The following is a 24,412-nucleotide window of genomic DNA, read 5'->3' as shown; positions in this document are numbered from 1 at the left end:
ATTAGGAGGGGGAAGAAGGAGTTATTTTTCATATGATAAATAATACTGCAGGTATATACATTTTTAATCAGAATTGTATTCAGCCTTCTCTCTTAGATGATCCTCTCAGTTAATAAACTTATTGTAGTATTCTGGATCCTTGTGGAAATTCAGGCAGATAAAGCAAATATGTAATAATGATACAGTATAATCCCAGTTTTGTGTGACATCTATTTAGCGTAAACCAGCATTTAACAAAAGAAATTTCAAGTCCCGAAAATTATTCCATGGGAGTAATACCATTTTATATTCAATTTAACGTAATTCACATTAGGGCAGAAACTGCATTTAGCACAAGGAAATGATAAAATTCTCAAGTATTTATTTCCATTGGTCATGGTTATGGGACATTAAGAACCTATGAAAAAGACATAAGCTTGGTAAAGGTGATCCAAGGCAGAAGAGGGATTTAGAGCTAAGGTGGGATGTCGGGCTCACATACACATCCGACCGTGGCTGCTGTAGTGCAGTAGAAGAGAACCCCGTTGTAATGAAATTCCTACATTAATCTGTGCAATATCCTTCAGTTACGAGAACCCTTTTACCGATTGATCCATTATTACAAACAAATTTGGGTGTGTTAGTTTTTCCGTTACCAATATTCATACACAAGCCTTCAACTTTTGTATTGAATGCGAGAGATCATCTTCCATATCGATTCGTTGCTACATGTATGATCGCGCTCTCTCCTGACATTCAAATGTGCCGTCACAAGGGTCTAGCCCCTTAGATCTAACTACTTCCGAATGGTTATCAAGATTTAATTGTGGCTCCAGCGCTGAATGCGTATGAACTGACCAGGCAGTAATCGAATGCACTCCTCTTATTACAGCGATCAGTTCGAGCTCTTTCAATTATCACACTTGTCAACGTTCCAATGCCGAATACTTATGAACGGACCTGAAAGTTATCAAATGCACTGTATATACTGTACGTGTTAGTAAAATAGGTTTATAGAGGGTGAAATTCTGTTCGAGTTGTCAAAATCTCATTTTTGGTGTAAAGTGTTTTATGTAACTTCAGAGTGTGTGTATTTCTACATTGCTTATGCAAGGTATGTATGTATGTATGTATGTATGTATGTATGCTCGTCGCTGTAAGACCTATCTGTGTCGGTATGACGTAAAGCAACTAGCAAAAAAAAAAAAAAAAGAATGTATGTTTTAAGGTTGATGTTATTCTGTAAAGTACCTTAGAAACAAAATATTGATATGTTTATGAACACAAATTTGGTGGAATTGCACATTTTCTGATTTGAACGTAACAAAGAAAGGTATTGTCCGGCACCAAACAGGAGCAGATTTCCTGAGCTGATAGATTTGTTAGGTAAATAGAACTATACAATACTGTTGGCAGCCCTGAAAATGGTTTCCTCTGGTTTTCCATTTTTACACCAGGTAAATGCTGGGGCTATACCTTAATTAAGGCTGCGATCGCTTCTCTCCTGTTCATAGCCCTTTCCTATATCATCGCCATGAGACCTATCTGCCTTGGTGCAATGTAAGGCAAATTTGTTGTAAAAAAAATAAGTGGCTATCAGCATTCAGTCTGCAATTTCCTGTGAATTAACCATGTGGCTCCACAATCCTCTTTAGGCTAGTTTATACCCTCACCTCTTATTATTAACAGTTTCAGGGCAGGCATGTTTGAAAAGAGTGTGCTGAAAAAGACGAGGTGTTGTAACAGACTAGCCCGACGTGTTGGTGGGATTTCTCCTTTCCCAAATCAGTAACAGTTTGTGATTAAGAGTCCTTTTTGATTTTTTAAGTCTTGAAAAAGATTCTATTTTCCACGGGAAAATAAAAAAGAACATATTATTATGAAAGGATTATTTTGAAAAGTATATTTTAGATTAATTTCATCGACAAAATATCGCCATCTTGTCTGTTTAGCTAGTGCGGTCATTGATAATATACCGTCTGTCAGTCTTCTTCGCAAGTACCCCCTGTGGGTGGGGGATGCAGATGAAAAATACACCCATGGCATCCCCTGTCTGTCGTAAAAGGAGACTAAAAGGGGCCCCAGGAGCTCTCAGCTTGGGAGTGTGGATTGACGACCACGAGTCCCTTAGCAGAGTCCTGGCATTGCTTCCACTTTCTTGTGCCAGGCTCCTCACTTTCATCTATCCTGTCCGACCTCCCTTGGTCAACTCTTGTTCGTTTCCAACCTCAACGGTATTAGAGCATTTGAGGCTAGGGAATCTTTCTTTTTCACACCCTTCGTGGTCCTTATCTTTCTTTGTCTGATACTTCAGTTGTCGAAGTGTCGGATCGCATTTTCCTTTTTCCCCTCTCTCTCTCTACCCCCTGTGGGTGGGGGATGCAGACGTAGACTACACCCACGGTATCCCCTGCCTGTCGTAAAGGGGCTACCAAGGGATGATTGAATTGGAACCACGAAATTACTTGTGATTAGTACCATCATGCTGGGAACACCATGAGGCGCCTTTACTTGCGAGTAGTACCACTATATTAGGTACACAATAGGTTTATGATTAGTTTTGCTAGTGGCTTTACGTCGCACCTTTGTGATTAGTTGCAGCAGAGAGTGGGTTTACAGTACCCGCGATTAGTACCACTATATGTGGAACACCACAGGCTTACGTTGCCTGTGATTAGTACCATTTTGTGACACACCCCGTGGGTCTGGGCATTGTCTGTGATTAGTAGCACTATATGAGGCACACCTTGGGTCTGCGTTGCCTGTGATCAGTTCTCACTATGTGAGGAACACCATGGGAATACCGGCGCCTGTGATTAGTACACGTATGTGAGGAACAGCATATGTTTGCATTGCCTATGAGTGGCGCCATTATGTGAGAAACACCATAGGTGAGCGTTACCTGTGTGACGTACAATACTTGTGATTAGTACTATAAAGTGTGGAACACCGTGGGTCTTCGCTACAGTACTTTTGAGTAGTACCGCAACATAAGAAATACCATGGTTCTATTTTACTAGCGATTATGATGGGCCATGACCTGGATTTCGGACTACTTTAGACAACAAGCAAAGATTGTGCTTTGGAAGCAGTCCCTTGGTCAGTAATACTATTGTTTCTGGGAAGGTGGCTCATTCGGATTGGATCCACTGATTGTTTGAAATTCATATTCACCGAGCTCGATAGCTGCAGTCGCTTAAGTGCGGCCAGTATCCAGTAATCGGGAGATAGTGGGTTCGAGCCCCACTGTCGGCAGCCCTGAAGATGTTTTTCCGTGGTTTCCCATTTTCACACCAGGCAAATGCCGGGGCTGTACCTTAATTAAGGCCATGGCCGCTTCCTTCCAATTCCTAAGCCTTCCCTACCCCATCGTCGCCATAAGACATACCTGTGTCAGTGCAACGTAAAGCAAATAGTAAAAAAAAAAAAATTTTCATATTCATTGTTCATTGTCGTCTTTTTGAATTCTAGTCGGTGGTTCGATGTAGGAAATTTTTTTTAACTTTCAGTAACTTATTGTAAGTTTGAATTGCTGATTGTTGTAAATTCATTCATCCATTCATTCATCATGATGTTTTTGTCTTAACCTCGATGGCTGAATCCATTGTTCTTGCAGGTAACCTGTCTTCCTCCATTGTCTTGCATGACCCCACCACTGAAGCCAGTAGGTTCGTTCCAACACAAGTCCCTGACCATCCGATGCATGCGCAGTTGAGAGAAAGCGTTCCAACACACACCAAACCAATCCCGGCCTGATGCACATACTCAATTTCGGCATTCCAACACACCTCAAACTGCAGTTACTGACCGCCAGAACTTGTCCGTGGCCTGTGGCATGAACTGGTAGTACGGACATGCGCAATGGAATACATGCGCAAGAGAGGAAACTCGCTGGACAGACCACGTGCATTTCCACTCCTGTTCTGTTCCTTGTTCTTCTTACATGTGGTTTGTTAACATTGCCATAACCTGTAAGTGGTAATAATTATTTCTAAATCTGTTAATGAATTCTGTGAAGGTATATGTGAATTGAGGAGTAGAAATATATATACAATAAAGAGTTTTGCCGGGCTGAGTGGCTCAGACGGTTAAGGCGCTGGCCTTCTAACCCCAACTTGGCAGGTTCGATCCTGGCTCAGTCCGGTGGTATTTGAAGGTGCTCAAATACGACAGCCTCGTGTCGGTAGATTTACTGGCATGTACAAGAACTCCTGCAGGACTAAATTCCGGCACCTCGGCGTCTCCGAAGACCGTAAAAGTAGTTAGTGGGACGTAAAACAAATCACATTATTATTAATAAAGAGTTTTCTCTGTACGTTTAAAAAGGATAGTATTTCTGTATCAGTCGTGCCCACAGTAACAAAGAAATGCACTTTTTACTTTTCCGTAATTTCTGTCCGTCTGTACACGCATCATGAGAAAACGGCTGAAGAGAATTTAATGAAAATCGGTATACAAAGTCGGGGAATAAGTCTCTATAATCTAGGCCATAAATAATTTTGTTCATGGTGAGTGAAATAGTGGTTTAGGGGAAGGCCTAAAATTTAATTCTCAAATATTTATTATTAAAGGTTGTATCTTAACGAAAATCGGTAGAGGAAGTCGAGGAATAAGTCGCTACAATCTAGGCCATACATAGTTGTATTCACGCTGAGAAAAATGATAGTTTAGGGGAAGGCCTACAATGAAATTCTCAAATGTTTGTTATTAGTGGTTCTATCTTAATGAAAAGGTATGCAAAGTCTGGGAATAAGTCACTATAATCTAGGCCATAAATAATTTTATTCACACTGAATGAAATGGGGTAGTTTAGGGGTAGGCCTAAAATTTAATTCGCAAATAATTATGATATTAGTGGTCGTATCGATAAATACTACATAACTTAAGTTCCGATTATTTGTCTTATACATTGTTACCATACTGGCTATGATCAGAGATATTAATGAATTTGGATTTTTGTTACTAAGTCATTATCAGCGCCGAGTCACGAGAAAATGGGTAAAAGGATTTAATGAAAATTGGTGTTTAAATTAGGAGAAAAAGGAACTATAGTCTACGCTATAATTAATTTTACAAGACGCTCTAATATCACAGAGTCGAAAGAAAACTAAATGTGAAGAACTACAATATAGAAAGCTCATAAAATTGATCAACAATAACATTACATTGACCATTGTTTGTTGTGATCTTTGTCTTCTGTTCCCACTCATCTCCGATAGATAGGATTACTGCTGTGTACCAAGCATTTTTTTAAAATTTGCCTAACGTCGCACCGACACAGTTAGGTCTTATGGCGATGATGGGATAGGAAAGGGCTATGAGTGCGAAGGAAGCGGCCTTGGCCTTAATTAATGTACAGCCCCAGCATTTGCCTGGTGTGAAAATGGGAATCCACAGAATAACATCTTCAGAGCTGCTGATAGTGGGGTTCGAATCCACTATCTCCTGGATGCAAGCTCACAGCTGCGCACCCCTAACCACTCGGCCAACTCACCCAGTCGTAGAAGTGCAACAGTCTGCCTAAATATTGGCGGGAAGAAGCTGGGGAGTTAGGTAACTTTCTTCTTTAGCATGCCATTCCTCTGTTTCATAAATTTTCCGATACTGCTGGTACGTAACACACTGGTTCATTATAGCATTCGAGCTATTCAATCCCTATTATGAGGCATTGATTGGAATAAGAAGTGTGCATATTTAACGGAATAATGGCAGGGAAGTGTTCACGGCTGTCTGTGGCCTGGTCATTCCAGCTCTGGAACTTTGGACCATTAGATCGGCACCGTTGTACTGTCTCAAATATTATTACAATATTTTAAGTCCACCTGTTCAATACAATACAATATGATCCACTATTTCATATGGTCAAAATTTTATACATAATACATAAAAGTCAATGGTACATGTCGCTAGCTTTGACATACGTTTTATCATTAGCAACGCCTCTACAAGTTCCATTTTCTTTTCTACTTTCAGATATACCAACTGTATACATTTTAACGTGTTTATTACGTTCACACTTCCGTTTTAAATAACTGACAGTGATTTTACCATCTTGGATTCAAACTATGGGAATTGAAGAAACATCCCCCTATGATGATTGTGTTTACACTCAAGGCCATTACAGTCTTAATGATATTATAAAAAAAGGATCCATTTTAGTTTTAAACTCTCAAAATTCATGTTTAACCACGTTTTAATCTTCAAAAACAGTTAATTTACTCTCTTTTAACATACTTTGGTGCATTATCGTTATTTTAGATGTTATTGTATAATGTTTTACGAAATCATTTTTCAACATTTTACCCTATAATTTATAAGATTAGAATGACTCCATATGATTATTTTTAAGATTGATATGGGCTGATGATGCCCGTAAAGGAGGGTGAAACATGTACCATTGACTTTTGTGTATTATGTATAAAATTTTGACCATATGAAATAGTGGATCGTATTGTATTGTATTGTATTGAACAGGTGGAGTTAAAATATTGTAATAATATTTGAGACATACGTCAACTTCAATACGGAACCAAAATGAAAATAGTTACTTGTAACCGTAGTACTGTTCGTTAAAAGTGAGAAAATCTGTAGTTTTTCATTTGATCGAGTATTTTACGTAATAACATTGCTTTTAATCGCTACATTCCTACTGACGTTTTTGTAATGATCTATGATGACTTCAGTTAGGAAAACCACAAATTCAGTCTTTCTGAGAATCCCATAGCTAAGCACGGGTACATCAGCTAGTAATAAATAAGTAAAAATTATTAAATTAGCAATAATTAATAAATTAATTAATTAAATTAAATTAAATTAATTAAATTAATTAATAAATATGCAATAAAAATGGAAAGGTATGGGGATTTCGTTGAATCTTTATCCAGTGAAGACGAGTTGGATATGCAGTTATGAGCGCCATGGAAGCGAGAAAATTATTTGCCTAAGTTTTATTGTTGCACGTGGAATTCTCGAGGTTCTTTCTAATCGTGTCATTCTAATTTCACTGTCCAAACTCAGTAGTGATTATTCTAGTTGTTTTTTCTAATGGTAGAAAATGACAGGGTCATGGGCACATAAAAGTTAATTAGTAATTTGAAACTTGTAGGTAATCCTGGTACATCAAAATGGAAACCTACTTATCACTTGTTCCATTGCTTTCCTCTCACCCTAGTGGGGCCTGGGAGCGAACTGTGTTGCGCATGTTGTGGAGGGATATATTTGCTATTACGTGTTGGTTGGTTGGTTGGTTGGTTGGTTGGTTGGTAGTGAGTTGTGTCTATGAAGAGCATGTATTGAGACGAACACAAACACCCAGTTCCCGCAATCGTGGAATTAACCAGACCTGACCAGGAATTGATCTCGCGACTCTATGAACCGGAGGTTGTGACAGTGACCTTTGAAAATAGTGAATTATGATGATAAATAATAAAGAACGTGCAAGTGTATTTATTTTTATACCGAGCGAGTTGGGCGCGCAGCTGTGAGCTTGCATTCAGGATATAGTGGGTTTGAACCCCACTGTCAGCAGCCATGAAGATGGTTTTCTGTGGTTTCCCTATTTTTACACCAGGCAAATGTTGGGACTGTACCTTAATTAAGGCCACGGTCGCTTCCTTCCCACACCTATCACTTTCCTATCCCATCGTCACCATGACCTATCTGTATCGGTGCGACGTAAAGCAGGTTGTAAATGTATTTTTTCGTTTGTAGTTTGAGATTTACTATGCCTAACAAAAATGTGACAATATTAGCAGTTCCCTTAGACAGTATTTTTTGCCGAATATTGGGAGCTGAAAACGTTTATTTCCTTCCTTACATCCTCAACCATAATCTCCTTTAATATCATTCGCTATCTCGCTTTATTTACTTAATCACAGATGTTTAGATATGGTATGAACATTTATGTTTCATCCAAGTTCTTATATCAAAGATTACAAAATTTCTATGATCCAAGTTACTTATATCCTTAACAGGGAAATACAGGCCTAAGGCTTGGAGGCAAATATCCCTCCCTAACCAATTAAAACTAATATAAACCATGTGTATGTCATGCTTTATTGACTTTTAAAATATTTGTTGGACAGTGTTCTATGTATATTGAATTTCATCAGTATTTCAGTAACTTACCCTTTCCTTTTTCACATGAATCTACAAACAACTAAACAGGGCAAGGTAATACTAAATACGTGCTAAACTCTTTGTTTACAAGTCAGATTGCTGTCCAGGAAGTGTTCCAACACGATCTAGTTCGGGACCAGCCGCTGACCAATCCCAAACCGGCGCATGCGCACAGGGCGATGCATAAAGCTGCTGGTGACCATCAGAAACTTGTGTGTTGGAACGAACCTAGTGTATACGCACAGCTTCATTCATCAAGTTTATTCTTAGTTTAGCCTTTATCTTCTGCAATTGTTCCCAGCTGTAATTTACCTACAATCTGAGTAGCTCAGATGGTTGAGGCACTGCCTTCTGACTCATCTTGGCAAGTTTGATCCTGGCTTGTCTCCCTCTTGTTCTCTTAGCCTCGATGGCCGAATAAGAAATAATTCATACCTTTGAAAACACGTCCTTTGCCTTTTTCACTGTAACATTGTGCTGAAGGTTACAGTGAAGTCTAATGTAGAGTTTTAAACTGCTCTGCCATGTTATGAAGTACACTGCCGTTAAGATGCTGTGGCATGGGTAGTGGAACACACACTAAAGTGCAGGGAATACTTGTTCATTTACAAGGAGATGGCAATTTCTAGTTCTTACTACAGAAGCTACAGTAGTTACATTTGGGGATAATATAAGTATGCATAAGCATAATGTTTTGCATAACTTCAAGTTAGAGGAAAATATTTTACATCTGGGCTTGAAATATCCTTAGGGATGCTGAATAATTCGGGTAATGGAACTTTGAGTTACAGAAAATATATAATATGTAAAATATGTAAGATTCCATTGGGAAACAAACTTTTTTGATGTAATGAAAATTTGAGTTATAGACGTTTGACTGTAGTAGATAGAGATAGATAGATAGAGAATGGGTGAGTCCTGCCCTCGCAGGGCTCCATACGTAGGTCTGTGAAGACCCTTTGTGTCCCTTAAATGGGTTTGCCTAGTCCAGCCCTAGTGCTCCTATAAAGGATATCAGTGTCCGGATGTTGGCATTCCTGATGTCTTCCAGGCTCACAAAATGTGAGCCAAGATATCGATATCTAGTGCTTGCAAGAGCCTCGCACTGACACACTGACATGCGCGGAGGTCTCTTCCTCCCTACCGCATCTTCTACACATCGTATCCTGACTGATTTTCATGATGTGTAGGTGTCTCTGTAAGGTATTGTGGCCTGTCAACAGTCCAATTGCCATTCGCGTTCTGGTCCTATTCAGATTTATCAGGACCTTTTTATAACTTCCGCTGGGCCCTTTGATAAGTTCACGTGCCTGCCATGCCTCTTCCAAATGTCTAGGTGAGACTGGTTCGTCCACTGGGATATTACCAGTTTCATACTTCGGAGTGACACTCCTAGGAAGGGCTCTGGTCCTATGAAAGGACCTTTTGAGCCTTGTTTCGCTAGTTTGTCAGCTTCTTAGTTTCCACTGATTCCTGTGTGCCCAGGGACCCATAACAGGGTAACTGAGCTAAGTTCACACAGTTGATCTAACATCCTTTGGCACTCCCATACCATTTTTTATGTTGGTCTAACTGAGCATAGTGCTTTTAACGCTTCCTGGCTATCATTGCAAATGGTGATGCATCTTCTATGTCAGGCATGTTCCATATATATACAGCACAGACCAGTATTGCATATACTTGGCCTGGAAAACAGTAGCATATTTGCCCATGGGAAGGGAGAGCCTTGTCTTAGGCCCCCACACCCTGGCGCCTGTGCCCGCCTCTGTCCGCGAGCCATCTGTGTACCATGTACAGCCCCCAGACCTAAGACGGACCCCAGCATCCGCGGCCCACTCCTCCCTTGTGGGTATCACCACTGTGAACTTATAATTCAGATTCAAACTAGGCTTCATCAGGTCCCCGATCATCGTCGTAGGGCAGGTGTGGTGAAGCCTTGTAAGAATAGAAGCATGAAGCATGACCTCTATTCGGATTCTTGAAGGACCATCCTCCAAGTGTCCAGAGGCGGTAAGCACTCATTCCTGCTATTTCCTTAACATATAAATGTAAGGGGAGAAGACCTAGGATGGCCTCCATTGCACATAACTGTGTAGTATCCAGTGCCCCTGTTATTCCTAGACATGCAAGTCTTTGGACACTGTTTAACTTGGTGGTCACAGTTTTACTCTCCGAACCTGGCCACCAGACTAAAGATGCGAAGGTGATCGTGGGCCGTATAGTAGAAATATAGAGACACTGGACTACCTTAGGTCCTAGGCCCCAAGTCTTCCTGACGGCCCTGCAACAGGCCCACCTAATCTTGCGAGCCTTATCCACCTTATGATCTGTATGTTTCTTCCAACTCAGTCTTGCTTCAAGGATTACCCCTAGGTACTTAACTGAGGTTGTCTTAACTAATTTTTTCCCAAATAGGAAAGGCTCTGACAGTCCGTCTAGCCTCCTCCTGGTAAATACCATGAGCTCCGTCTTGTCGGGATTAACCAACAAGTCCGTGTCGTGGCACCATCTTTCCACCCTACGTAGGGAGCTCTGTACGAGCTTTGAAACCGTACTGGGGAAATTTCCCACCGCCATTGGGCTAATGTCATCTGCATAGCCTTGGGCGCAACTTCCTCAAACATTTAACCTGGTAAGTAGTTCATCCACTACCAGACACCATAATGTTGGTGATAATACTTCGGCCTGTGGACACCCCCTGTCTATATTAGCTCTCAACATTACTGCGTTGAGGGTAAACAGTTGATGGCCCTGCAGTGAGGCCATAATCCATTTTATGAGCATCCTGCTCACTCCTCTTCTCTCTAGACTTTCTATGGAGCCCAAAGATGTGTAGTTAAAGGCTCCTTCTATATCTAGGAATACCACCATAGCAAGTTGTTGCTGATCCAAGGTGCTCTCCAGCCTAGAAACAAGCTGGTGTAGTGCCGTCTCAACCGACTTCCCTGGTTGGTATGCATGTTGATGAGGATGCAGGGGACAGTCTCTTAATACTTTCTCCCTGATATGTCTATCCACCAGTCTTTCCAAAGTGTTGAGAAGAAAGGACGTTAGACTAATGGGTGTATAATCCTTAGGTCTAGTATATGAAGACCTTCCAGGTTTAGGTATATACAGTACCTTCGCCTGACGCCACAAGGAGAACACGTACCCCATAGTGAGACAGTCTGTAAAAATTCTGACCAGGTATGGTATAAGGACCGCGCCCGCTTTCTGAAGAAGTGCTGGGAAGATCCCATCCATTCCTGGGCTTTTATAAGAGGCAAAAGATTCTAATGCCCACTTCACCCTTCTTGGGATAACAATCTCTGCGGCTTCCTTCCAACCACTTCTATCAGGTCTGAAGGATCCGCTCTATTCTACTTCACTATTCGTGACTACTGAACCTGGAAAATGGGCATCAAGCAATAAGCTCAGTGTCTCCCTCTCTGTGGATGTATATCCACCCGAAGGTGACTCCAATGAGCCCAGCCTTGCCCTTTCATCCAAGGTTAGAATTTTATGAAGCCTTGCCGCTTCATGTTGACTCTCGATGGAGTCACAAAACTATCTCCAAGATTTCTTAGAAGCCTTTTTGACTTCTGACTTGTACTTTCTTTGTGATTCTTTATAAGAATCTAGACTTTCTTGAAGTTCCCTGTATTTATTCCAGAGCCTTCGTGTGTTTCTCCTCAGGTGTTCAAGATAATTGTTCCACTTGAAGCTTCCTGTTACTCTTTTTGCCTTAACAACTGGGCAGTTTAATTCATAAGAGGTAACTAGTGTCTGTGTGAGAAAACTCACACTGAGCTCCAGCTCCTCCTTGTTCTTAATTATATTTGAGGGTCCTCCTTCCAGTCCTCTCCTCACGTCCTCCCTAAAAGACGTCCAATTGGTTCGTCTAGGGTTTCTGTAAGATATAATCTTGAAGGAGCGCTCTATATGAAACACAATGTGTCTATGATCTGACAAGGAAGGCTCCAAAGAAACTTTCCAGTCTTTAAATTCCTGTATGATTCCCATGGAACCCAGGGTAAGATCTATGATCCCCTCACTCCTATTATTGATGAAGGTAGAGGTTTCACCTATGTTCATGATCTCAAGATCAGTTGTACATAGAAATTCTATGAAATTCTCTCCTCCTTTGGTTTGTGTATTTACTTTCCCAAATTCTGTGATGAGCATTGGCGTCACATCCTACTATGTGGTTAATTCCTTGTTTCCTACAGTGCATCACCAGTCTCTTGAACTCCTCTGGCGGGGGTGGAGATTCAGAGTCTCCTGGGAAATATGCAGAACAGACAACCAGGTTTCTTGGCTGTCCACCCTCTTCATATCTCACTAGAACTGCTACAAGGTCTCTAGTAATGAAGCCCGGTATAGCCCAAGCGTTATGATCCTTAACTAGTATACATGCTCTAGGCTTCTCCTCTGCTACTCCACTGAATAAAGTGAAGCCTGCACATTTTAGTCCCATGATATGCCCCTGTCTAAGCCAGGGTTCTTGTATCAGGGCGACCGAAAACCTACCTTTCTGGATACTTCTTATAAGTACCCTAGAGGCTGCTATACAATGTTGTATGTTTGCTTGTATGAAAGTAATCATTCCTTACTTTCATGCAATACTTTACCTTATGCGGTCTACGGAACGTGCAGCTCCGTCTCCCACGATGAATCCTGGGGCTTGGCTGGCCCTGGCTCCTGTCCAAACTCCCGCTCTTCGCCCCTGCTAGTCTGTGTTGTCTGTGGTGGGGTTGATCCTCTGCTTGTCACATTTGCCCTCCACCAGGGTGAAGGTAGCAACATGCACCCTGCAGAAGATCTTCCCCACCACTTTTTCCACATCTCTGGAGTCCATGCTGACCACAAGCTGGACACCTCTCTTCTCCTCCTTGCGGTCGTAGATTCTCCAGCTGTTGGGATTTAGGCCATGGTTCTGGCGTGCCATTCTTCCCAAAAGGACGTTGTTGTCCTTTGGTTGTCCTGGTATCCAAACCATGACTCTCTTATAGGAAAGGAGTTTATCCATGCCCACAATTGTGAACCTGGCTTCCCACGGTTGCATATCTGTAACAAGACTAGAAAGCCATGATACAGTCTCGTCATTCTCTGCGATAATGATGGCCGCACCTCTCGACAGATAGCAGTCCAGGAACTGAGGCTTAATGGGCCCCTGCTCCGGAAGCTCATCTAACAGATTGGTGATGGCCTCCTGCACAGACTCTACCTGTTTTTCAGTTAGCTGCTGGTCAGGATATCCTACAGGCACTATGGCCATCCTGATCCCAGCTTTAGCTATCCTGGCATACTCCACCTTGGGTCTTTTGTGGGCTTGCCAATCTTCTTCTGGGGTTGCCCCCGACAGGAGTCGTTTTCCCACTGGCGTCTTGGTGGGTGGAGTCCTCTGTGCCTTAGAAGCAGAGCCCTTTTCAGGGTCCCACCTCTTGTGCCCATTGGATCCGCCTGCTGTCGTGGCAGTAGAAGGCCTCTCAGCTCCAAGAGTTAGGCCTTCTTTGGCCTGCTCCCGGGCCTTTAAAGCCTTCTTGTACCTCCTCTTCTCAGCGCCGGACCGCTTCTTCTTCTTCTTCTTCTTCTTCTGGACTAGAATATTGCCCACCTCTAGAGTGAGCTCTCTTACTGTGGAGGTCATACTATCCGAGGGTACCTCTGAAGAGTCCCCATCGGTTGTTGTCGTGCTGGTATTTCTCTCGGAGGCTCCAGGGTAGCTCTCTGGTTTTTTGGTAGCTACGGTACTCATGTAGGTCCCACGAGTAGCTAGGGAAATTTGTCTGCCCAGGCAGAGCCCCGCATATCCGGGTAAGGCTACTTGCTTCGAGAGGGCACCAAGTATCTCGAAGGCTGTGTTCAAGACACATCTCCCATGTGCCATGCACCCCATTGGCACGGGTCGCGTTACACCTTACAGTAGGGTTGGGTGGTGTTTTAGCTTCCTCCTCCTTGTATACCGAATGGTTACCCAATAGGGCTCCATTCAGCATCGCAAGAAAGGAGCTACTAGTCCCCCTCACCATGCAGAGGATCTTCAATTGAAGAGGGTAACCGAGGTTAACCCCCTACAATTGTAGAAGCACACACGAGGGGAGTGGTAGTAGTAATAAATCAGTGGTTTACATATAATCCTGGAGTGCTCTGAGAGCAATTGTACCTTGTTGGAGTGATGCAGAGTGTGATGTTTGATTGCAAGACTGGCAGGTTGTGCAAACGCTGTAACTTTATAACTCAGGGTCAGCGAAGGTGATTACTCTCTGAAGGGGGCCGAACATCGTGGTCACCAGTCTACATGAACGGTGGCTTGTTCCACAGTTGCAAGGCGTGGATAATGTCGAAATGATAGTGTGGTTCGTGTTTTAACACTGCATGGGAGAACGACTGCCTGTTCAGAGGGGAATTGGGGACTAACTGGTATGTGACACAATCACAAATGGCACAAAGAGAATGCATTGTTTATTGACATTGCAGTAATAACTATGCACACCAGTATCACTGCTGAGACAGGAACTTAGTCCATTTTGTACTGTTTAAACACATTTTCTGTTCTTCCAGACATAAGTTGTGTTGTAATTTAAGCGTAAATGTAGTGGTTGTTACTCAAGACTGATGATATTAAAGAGCAGCACTTCAAACGGCCTGCACTGTGTTCGGTGGAAGTACACACTCTTTAAGCAATGTTGTACTGGAGTGCTCATCTGTGCAAGACTAAGTGTACAATGCTATAATGATTAGAAGAGATTTTTCAGCCAATTTAATAAAGCTACAGACTTCAGTTTTCAAAATCCTGTGTATATTGTTTTATGCTGTCTTTTTATGTCCTGTTTTATTTTTATGATTTTAGACCTCATCTACTAATGTCTGACAGAAGCAGTACAACTGGGTCTGCGCTATCTCCAAGTCGCCTTGCATCATTTCGTGGCCTCAGAGATCTCTCTCTAGGAATGCCTGTGGTGAAGACAGAGCCAAAATCTCGGAAAACCTACATTCCTAATTTAAATGTTCGAAGGAACAAAATTAAAGAAGAGTAAGTGAACTCCTGGGTAATATGCTTGTAAAGTTGCCTACTTAAGTGGCAATAGTAATGATTTAAACTCTAATTACTGACCAGATTGACATGACATGAAGGTACTGTTGAAGAAATGCCTTAAATTCCAAGTACACCTAGATAATTTGAGGATACAATTCAAATTCAAGAGGACAAATTGGGGCAAATATTTGTGTACAGGAAGAGGAGTTAGGGATTGGGGGTAATATACCAATGAAGATGTTCAATAAATTTCCAAATTCTTTGCAATTATTTAAGGAAAGACTAGGTAATCTGCCACCTTGGGGACTTTCCTAAATGCAGATCAGTGGTGGTGGTGATTGTACTGATGCTTTGCATATCATTTTCTTTTTGAACAATCACCTACGTGTACATTGTTTTGACAGGTGGGCTGAGTGGCACAGACGGCTGAGGTGCTGACCTTCTGACCCCACCTGGCTCAGTCTGGTGGTATTAGAAGGTGCTCAAATACATAAGCTTCGTATCAATGGATTTATTGGCATGCATACCTGCCAGTTTTCCTGATTTAGGCGGGAGACTCCCGATTTCTGACAGTTTTACCGCCTCCCGATTATTTGATTATTTCTCCTGATTTTAGCTTATTTTTTGGTGAACTTCAGACATTTGTTTTCAGATCCCATCATTTTGGCTTTGTATGCCAGTGGCTGGAAGTCCTTTACTTATTGGCCGCTTTCAAATGAAATATCTACGTTTATTAATGTACCAGAAGGTACATCCGCCCCGTTCATTCAAATGAAGCACCTTGGAAAATGCCATCTACAAACTAAAATGCACAATAACTAATACAAAATGTTTTGACATTTCCCTACAGATGTCTATACTATAAATTTGTTTTGCCCTCTGGTGTGAAGATTGACTACTAAAATAGTTAAGTAATTTTGTATGCCTAGGTTTCCTAAATTGAGTCGATTATTCTTCGTTTTTGGTGTGTTAAAGTTTAAAACCCTTCTATCTCTTCCTGCCAACTTAAGATGTTAGCCAATAGAAAATTTTGTGTATATACTTTTTTGACCCAATCACACAGGGACTGGTATTTATTTAATTACCCAATCAAAATTGGGGGTGTGTCAGGCTTTCTGGAACTTTCCCATTGACTATAAAAGCTGGCACATTTTTGACCAGGTTGTCTTATTCATCTCTCCAGTCTAGTGTGTGTTTGTGAAGGGAGGCGAAGGTGCCTCGTCCATCGTCGAAAAGTCCATCAGCTCAAGATAATGGCAGTTCTGACTTAAGTGATAGTTTTTGACAGCTAGCTCGATGGGAAGGTTTCCAATCTTTAATAATGTAACTTTAATTTTCTAAAATGTAAATTTCCAACTTCTGATGTAAATTTCAAACAAGCCAAAGGACCTTAAATGTAATCAAGGAATAGAGTGTTCTACCCTCTCGTGTTACCTATTAACTTGATTTTGAGGTGACTATGACTTTGTAACTTAAATATTTTCTCCATCCACCTGAGTAGCATAGGCTTTGCCTCTGTAACTTCGGGCTGTAAGCCCAAATAAGATTTTAAGCTTTTAATTTCAAATTTCCAAGAGTGCAAGTGTCTGCCTCCACACAATTTTGATTTTTGGGCCAGTAACTTTAACCTGTTGTTTTTCTCAAAGCATACAAGACGTGAATACTGCTCGAATTTGTAACATGTAGGTTGTGCCTTTGATAGGCCTGGACGTCAAGTGTAAATTTTATTATAATGGTAATATAAATGTTGAATGGTGTAATGTGTGGAGAGTAGCCAGTCACATTTGTAAATTGAGAACTTCAAGCTCAGATTGTTAATTGGCAATTTGTTGATTATTCTGATTGTTCCTTCATTGTACGTAAACTAATGAGCTAGTTCTGTAACTGAAATCTTGTTTTTGCTTAGCGAATTGTTTGATAAAATTTAGCATCTGAAAAGAAACAAAAACAATAGCAGAGGACGAAATATAGCTCTAATTTTAAAGTTTTACCTTATATGGAGCCCGCACCTCTCTGCTCCACCAAAACACGCGATTGTGCAATGTTTATTGAAACCTGTAAATCGCCCGTCCTGATATCGCTGCGCGTATATTGATTGTCGATCTCTCGTTCTTGTGTGCTATGTTGTTGGTCGTTCACATTAGTCTAGCCAATTCCAAAGACTACTCGTTAGCTTTGGAGTATTTTTTTAGTAATTCAGTGACAGAATTTCAAAGATAGCAACTAGTGTCTTTTCTAGAGATTTTAGGAGCCATTTGGAGACAATTCTGGTGAGTTTTAATTTATTACTTGATAAAAGGTTGATAGTTCGACTTATTGAACATATGCGCATGCGCGGTTGGCAACACGTTTGAAACGTGACGAGCTGATTTCCTCTACGAACGGAAGTGGTGATTGGAGACATTAGCTGTTTTGGTCCACGTGTTGTATTGCCTGGGTGTTGATTGTGTTATGTACTCTGTGAACTGAACGAATTAATTTGGATTTTATTCTCAACTTGAAGCTTTGAAATGGATGAACACGGTAAGATAACGTAAATGACTAAATAGTACTAGTTTGAATATCTGAAATATATATGCTTAGACATAAATACAGAAGTGGGCTTATATTTATGTAATTTTACTTATTTTGTAGGTTACTTGAGCAACTTCCTGGTATTCCATGGAGTAGAGAGCCCTGCAGTTAATCAGAATGTAGAAGCACATGAGATAAATCTGGATGAAAATGTTTCACAGTGTGTTAAGTGGAGTAATAACACCACCAAGTTATTGCTTGATTTGTACAAGACCGAGCTCGATAGCTGCAGTCGCTTAAGTGCGGCCAGTATCCAGTATTCGGGAGATAGTGGGTTCGAACCCCACTGTCGGCAGCCCTGAAGATGGTTTTCCATGGTTTCCCACTTTCACACCAGACAAATGCTGGGGCTGTACCTTAATTAAGGCCATGGCCGCTTCCATCCCACTCCCAGCCCTTTCCTGTCCCATCGTCACCATAAGACATATCTGTGTCGGTGTGCTGTAAAGCCAATAGCAAAAAAAAAAAAAGATTCCTACAAGAAACATAAGAGAGAAGTGGGAAGACTTAAGATCAGAAATTTTAAGATGTGGGAACTTATTTCCGAAGAATTAAATTTAAAATACAAACTTAATGTAAATGCTCCTAATTGCGAAAATAGATGGAGGGTATCAGAAAGAAATTTTAAGAAGTACGTGGATAATAAGAAAAAGACGGGCCGAGGACGCAAGGATTTTGAGTTTGCGGAAGAAATGTTCGATATTTTAGGAGGGAAGAGGAACATTTGCCCCGAAATAACTCTGTCTACTGAAACCATTTCACATCTACCTGAAGCTGGAAATGTACAGTGCAGAGCTGAGGAAAGCCAGTTGATTGAACCTGGCACCTCTTCAGGACGAGATATGGCCCCAGTCTCGAAGAAACTCCCAAAAAGGAAACTGAAAGACATTTTGCAGGAAATGAAAAACGACAGAAAAGAGTACTACGCCAAGAGATTGAAAATAGAAGAAAAACTAGAAGTGCAGAAAAGGATTTTTGAAGAAAGAAAGGCTAGAAATAGACTAATTCAAGAAAGAAATGAAATAATGAAAATGGAAAGACAGTACAGGCAAGATTTAGCTTAAATGAGTGAGACAGAATTTGCAAGTGCAAAAGGACAAAAAAATCATTATCTTAATAAAATGGTGTACACATGTTTTTATTTTATTATTATATTTTTTAATTTTACTACTTTTTACATTCATATACAGGGTGAAGCGAAATTCGCGCACTCGGGCGTCGCAGCGCGACTCCCCACATGCCAGCAATAAAAAAAATGTCTCTCACAAAAGTTCGTCCTGCGAGTATATCCGGGAGAAAAGGGACGTTGAAGAGTGGCAATCTGGCAACACTGTAACCACATGTAGGGTAACTACCTCTGTCAGCACGTATTAGTCATGCTGTACAGTTGGTGCAGTGGATAGTGTGTTGGGTTAGCATGCAGGAGGTCGAGGGGGTCGATCCTGTTTAGAGGAGTACATTTTTTATTTCATAAATGTAGTCCAGATGGTATGGTATTTGGCATCTTAATCGTCAACAGCGATTGCAGCGCGTCCTCTAGAAACCATTTGCACTTACGTACTACGATCCTAGAAATGCACGAACATTTCGTTTTCATTGGTCAGCTTTGAAAGACGCTCTTTCCACGTCGTGGGCATGAATTTATTCGCACCACTTCATCTACTAGATGCATTACGTGATCAGCGTTACTAAATTTTGTAAATGTAGGATACATGTGATCTAAGAAGCGGTGTCTTACTGTATTACAGTATGTAATGTCCGATGGAAATTAGCAAAGAAAAAAAAACTGCGCCTTAACCCAGGATCGAACCCTCGACCTCCTGCATGCTAACCCAAAACTCTATCCACTGCACCAACTGTACAGCACGACTAGCATGTGCTGACGGAGGTAGTTACCTTACATGTGGTTACAGTGTTGCCAGATTGCCACTCTTCAACGTCCTTTTTCTGCCGGATATATTTGCAGGACGAACTTTTGTGGGAGATATTTTTTTATTGCTGGCATGTGAGGAATCGCGCTGCGACGCCCGAGTGCGCGAATTTCGCTTCACACTGTATTGTATGTAACAGGACTGCACATTATATTCATAAATGTGGGTGCATTTTCATGGAGGTGATTATTATTATTTCTAATGAAATCTTCTACTCTACTTAAGTAAGATGGCTTACCAGGCTAAACTTTATACAGTAGAAAAATGTAAAAATCGAATTCAAAATTTTTCAAACATTTTCTCAAAAATTTTCAACAATTTTTGGAATTTTAGTAAGTATTTCAAGCTACAATAATGAAATAGAGGAGAAACGAAGGCTGTGCTTTGAAAAAATTAGTGAGAAAAGTTACCAACATTTATTGGAATCATTAAGAAAAATCATGTCGTTACCAAGATGTAAATCCGCTCAAAAAATGAATGTCCCCACTGTCGGCAACCCTGAAGATGGTTTTCCGTGGTTTCCCATTTTCACACCAGGCAAATGCTGGGGCTGTACCTTAATTAAGGCCACAGCTGCTTCCTTCCCACTCCTAGCCCTTTCCTGTCCCATCGTCGCCATAAGACCTATCTGTATCAGTGTGACGTAAAACAACCAGCAAAAAAAAAAAAGGTATGGTATTCCTTGTTCCTACCTTTTAATATTCTACCAAATTTCATTTCAATTATTTTCAAAATATAGCTCATCTTCCATATACATACAAATGGTTTGGAGAATTGCAACAAAATTCATATCTATAGATTTACTTATTTCTGAGAAAGTTGTGACTGCGAGGAGCTTGTAGAGTACCATGCGCTCATTCCTTTTTCTGGGGAGCAATTGTACACTTATCAATTTGGAAGACATTTCGGCTCCGTCAATTTGTATTTTGTTCTGACTGGTATTATTATCAATTGGTCTTTATTTCTCGTATCCACATGGACAGCAGACAATGGTCAGATGGTAAACAGGGTGAAAAGTAAGGTAGTGAATGTCACAAGTGTAAAAATCCTCTCAGTATTAAGTACTGTGTTGATGGGGTAAAAGTACTTCATGGGTTCCATCTATAACCCCAATTATGCCTGGAAAACCATTTGCTTGGAAATAAGCCTGAATTTCACGTTTCTCTTGATTATTTCTCGAGACAAATTACTTAGAAAGTACGTCATCCTTTGGACAATCTTGTGTAGGCTACTAATGGTTAAATTGAATCGGTCTGAAACATCCCGAAATCCAGCAGATTCATGACCAGCAAACCATAGGAACACCAAAACAAACTTGAGTGCGGACATTTTCCCAAATTCACCTACTTGGTGATGATAATACGATGATAGTGAGAAACATTCTGCTATATTTTCTGCTACTTCTCTGCTGACTCAAATGTTCAACGAAGTCATTATTATACTGCGGAATCGTATACTCAAAATATCCTTCGTTTTTGGGCTGCCGTCTTACTTCCAAAAGCAGCTCTAAATTATCATCACTTCAGCTCGACTGGCTAAAAACCTCACCTGAATCATTGGACTCAATATCAGACATTATTTAGTGTTCTTAAACTACCTCACCGGGCGAGTTGGCCGTGCGCGTAGAGGCGCGCGGCTGTGAGCTTGCATCCGGGAGATAGTAGGTTCGAATCCCACTATCGGCAGCCCTGAAAATGGTTTTCCGTGGTTTCCCATTTTCACACCAGGCAAATGCTGGGGCTGTACCTTAATTAAGGCCACGGCCGCTTCCTTCCAACTCCTAGGCCTTTCCTGCCCCATCGTCGCCATAAGACCTATCTGTGTCGGTGCGACGTTAAGCCCCTAGCAAAAAAAAAATAAATAAATAAATAAACTACTTCAGACACACAGGATTCAACACATCAATTAACTTCACAGCTGACAGGAAGATGTGTTATGATCTAATCACGGCCATGAAGTAATTCTCAGGTCAGTAATGAAACTAACTGATGGCACTGGGGTATACGCGCGCATATCCTGACTTGCTGACTGAAAGAGTTTTCGTCCAGGATCAGAAACTGTTCCAACGGTTTGCTTGATGCTCTCCAACAGTTTGAAAAGCTTGTACGAACAACACATTAGTAGTCAGCAACTCTGATGATCACTACTACGAACACGAATTGGAATGTGCGCATGCGTCTGATAGTTGGCAGCAGTTTCTCACTGTACTACGAACAAAGCTAAAAATGGCTTTATGCTTTCCATAATTGCACAGGATCGTGATGTAATATATTAATCTATGCATTTGCTGAGTAATGGCATCTAAGTGCATGACTGATTCACAAGTGTGGAGCATGAGTTCATACTATTTTCAGAAGACTTATCAGGGACTGGTTATCTCACTCACATACTTCCTGTGAAGGAATGGATATGTGTAATTTTTAGCCTTGTAGCCTTGTATAGCAACAGTCGGGGTTTGAGACGATTAATGTTATAATATATACCATAGTACTCCTGTATTGCACAAGACATGTCGAAGAAGCAGTTTTGACCAATTGTATCTCCTGATTTTTCCTTATTTTTGTATAAAAATCTCCTGATTCTTGTTTTGTAAACGAACTCCTGCGGGACTAAATTCTAGCACCTCGGCATCTCCGAAAACCATAAAAGTAGTTAGTGGGACATAAAGCCAACTACTACTACTATTTTTATTATTGACAGTTTGATATGTAGTTTGGTTTCTCAAGTTTTTTGCTCCCCTCCTAGCCATTCATGGGATGGTGTTTCTACAAAGAATTTTCAACACAGTGATTTCGTCCTGTTTTTGAAGTGTTATCTAACTAAAAATTTTCAGTCTAAGAGGTTCGCAACCTCACTAATAGCACTTATTGTTTCATTTCCCTCTGTTATCTTTTATTTTATTTTCTTAGGTTTAGCATTTTTTTTGGTTTATTAATGTTTTATAATTAACCCTTTGTTCACTGTACTTGTCTCAGTGAGTTATTTATTGCTCGTTCTTGTGATGTAAGTATTGTATATTGGTATTTTTTTATTTCCAACTGTCTTTTTGTTTTTCATTTGTTCTTTCATTATGTTTTTAGCGCATCTTTAGGTTATATTATGTAGATTACTTTAACCCCCCCTTATTTCACTGAAGATGGCTCAAACGAGCTGGAACATCTTTGAATTTTATTGCTCCATCTAATGATGGAATATGTTTTGTATTGAATTAAGAGGATAAATTTAATTTTTTACTTTGTAAAGTGAAACCCTTCCCTTGTTAGTCGACATTTAATTGTATTTAAAAAAATTAGATTTGTGGATGTTCCTGCTAATCAATACAATTTATATTTGTTCCACAATATTGTGTAATGGTACCAGCTTCAGCCCTGCATGGGGCCATCCTCAGCTACAGAACTATGAATATCTTAAAACCTAATTAGCCTAAGCATAAAAGTTTCTCAACATCTACTCTTAAAATCTTGTCAATTTGTTATATTAGAGCTTGTTAAAATGAGTTTATGCTTGTGATGATGACATTTAAAATAGTTTTGTGCACTCTTGAACTCCTGCAGTGTAGGTCACTTATGTTGAGCTTGATGTTGACAACATATAATTCGTGTTATCCATATGTTAAAAAGTTCAAAATTCACAGTGTAGTACAAATACATATGTAGGTGTTAACAATTCTCATCGCTGTATGATCAGTGTCATTTCAATGAACTGTTGATAACTAGGAGGGAACATCTTTCTCATTACTATTTAAGTTGGTTGGTTGGTTTGGTTGGTTGAATGGAACATCTAGGCCCGGTTTCCTCAACGAATGTTAAGTGTTAACTCTATTGTTAAGGAGACTTAACACATAATTTAACAAAATGGTCGTCTCATTAAGAATTTTTAACTCTAACAAATTGTTAATACTTGTGTTAAATTAACCTGGCAGCAGTCCTGTGTTAAACCTCTTAACAACCACTAAAATTTCAAAATGGAGGCTTGTAGAAGACGTAAGTTTGAAGCTTTACTGCTGTATGAAGACTATTTATAAACTGAAGAAGGCAAAGGACGACCCATACTAAGAAATAACTACTTTGTAGAGTTGTCAGAAGATATATTTCTAAATTTTTTTTTTAAATTTAAATTTCGTGTGGCTATTTCTAGCCGGGTGCAGCCCTTGTAAGGCAGACCTTCCGATGAGGGTGGGCGGCATCTGCCATGTGTAGGTAACTGCGTGTTGTTGTGGTGGAGGATAGTGTTATGTGTGGTGTGTGAGTTGCAGGGATGTTGGGGACAGCACAAACACTCAGCCCCCGGGCCATTGGAATTAACCAATTAAGGTTAAAATCCCCGACCCGGCCGGGAATCGAACCCGGGACCCTCTGAACCGAAGGCCAGTATGCTGACCATTCAGCCAACGAGTCGGACATATATATTTCTAATTACCAAAGCCATAAAGAACAAGATGCTAGACGATATTGAAAATAGGTTAGTTTCCAACAGTGAGGACAAATATCATGAGGCAAGATCCGCTTCGGACCACATGGAGGTGATAGGACACTAAAATGCGAACACATTTTACTCAAACTTGTCAGGTCTGCAACCTAATAATTTCCGAAAAATTTGAATCCCCCGATTCTAATGAAACGCGTATATACCTGAAAAGTTGCAATGCAGACAAGCGGAGCAGTGGCCGAGTGGTCATCGTACTTTTCTCCGAACCGCGTCAACGTGAGTTCGAGTCCCGCCATAGCTGTACTTTTTTTAATACAAATTAAATCATTGTTTCAGGGAATGTGAAGGTAAAAATGCGAATAGA

The 24,412-nt window shown here is 40.6% G+C and overlaps 1 protein-coding gene across 3 annotated transcripts in view; it reads left to right on the top strand.

Annotated features, from left to right (window-relative positions):
• Positions 1-24,412, top strand: part of Polr3D (RNA polymerase III subunit C53) — a 354,052-nt gene that overhangs the window by 19,876 nt on the left and 309,764 nt on the right. For all 3 annotated transcript variants that reach the window (XM_067142235.2, XM_067142236.2, XM_067142234.2), the window contains exon 2: positions 14,930-15,112. In XM_067142235.2, the coding sequence (XP_066998336.1) occupies positions 14,943-15,112 (170 nt within the window). In that variant the 5' untranslated portion in view covers positions 14,930-14,942. The remainder of the gene's footprint in view (positions 1-14,929; positions 15,113-24,412) is intronic.

This window comes from Anabrus simplex, chromosome 2 (genome assembly GCF_040414725.1).
Source record: "Anabrus simplex isolate iqAnaSimp1 chromosome 2, ASM4041472v1, whole genome shotgun sequence".
Taxonomy (NCBI): Eukaryota; Metazoa; Arthropoda; class Insecta; order Orthoptera; family Tettigoniidae; genus Anabrus; species Anabrus simplex.
This window is presented reverse-complemented; position numbering and strand designations above follow the sequence as displayed.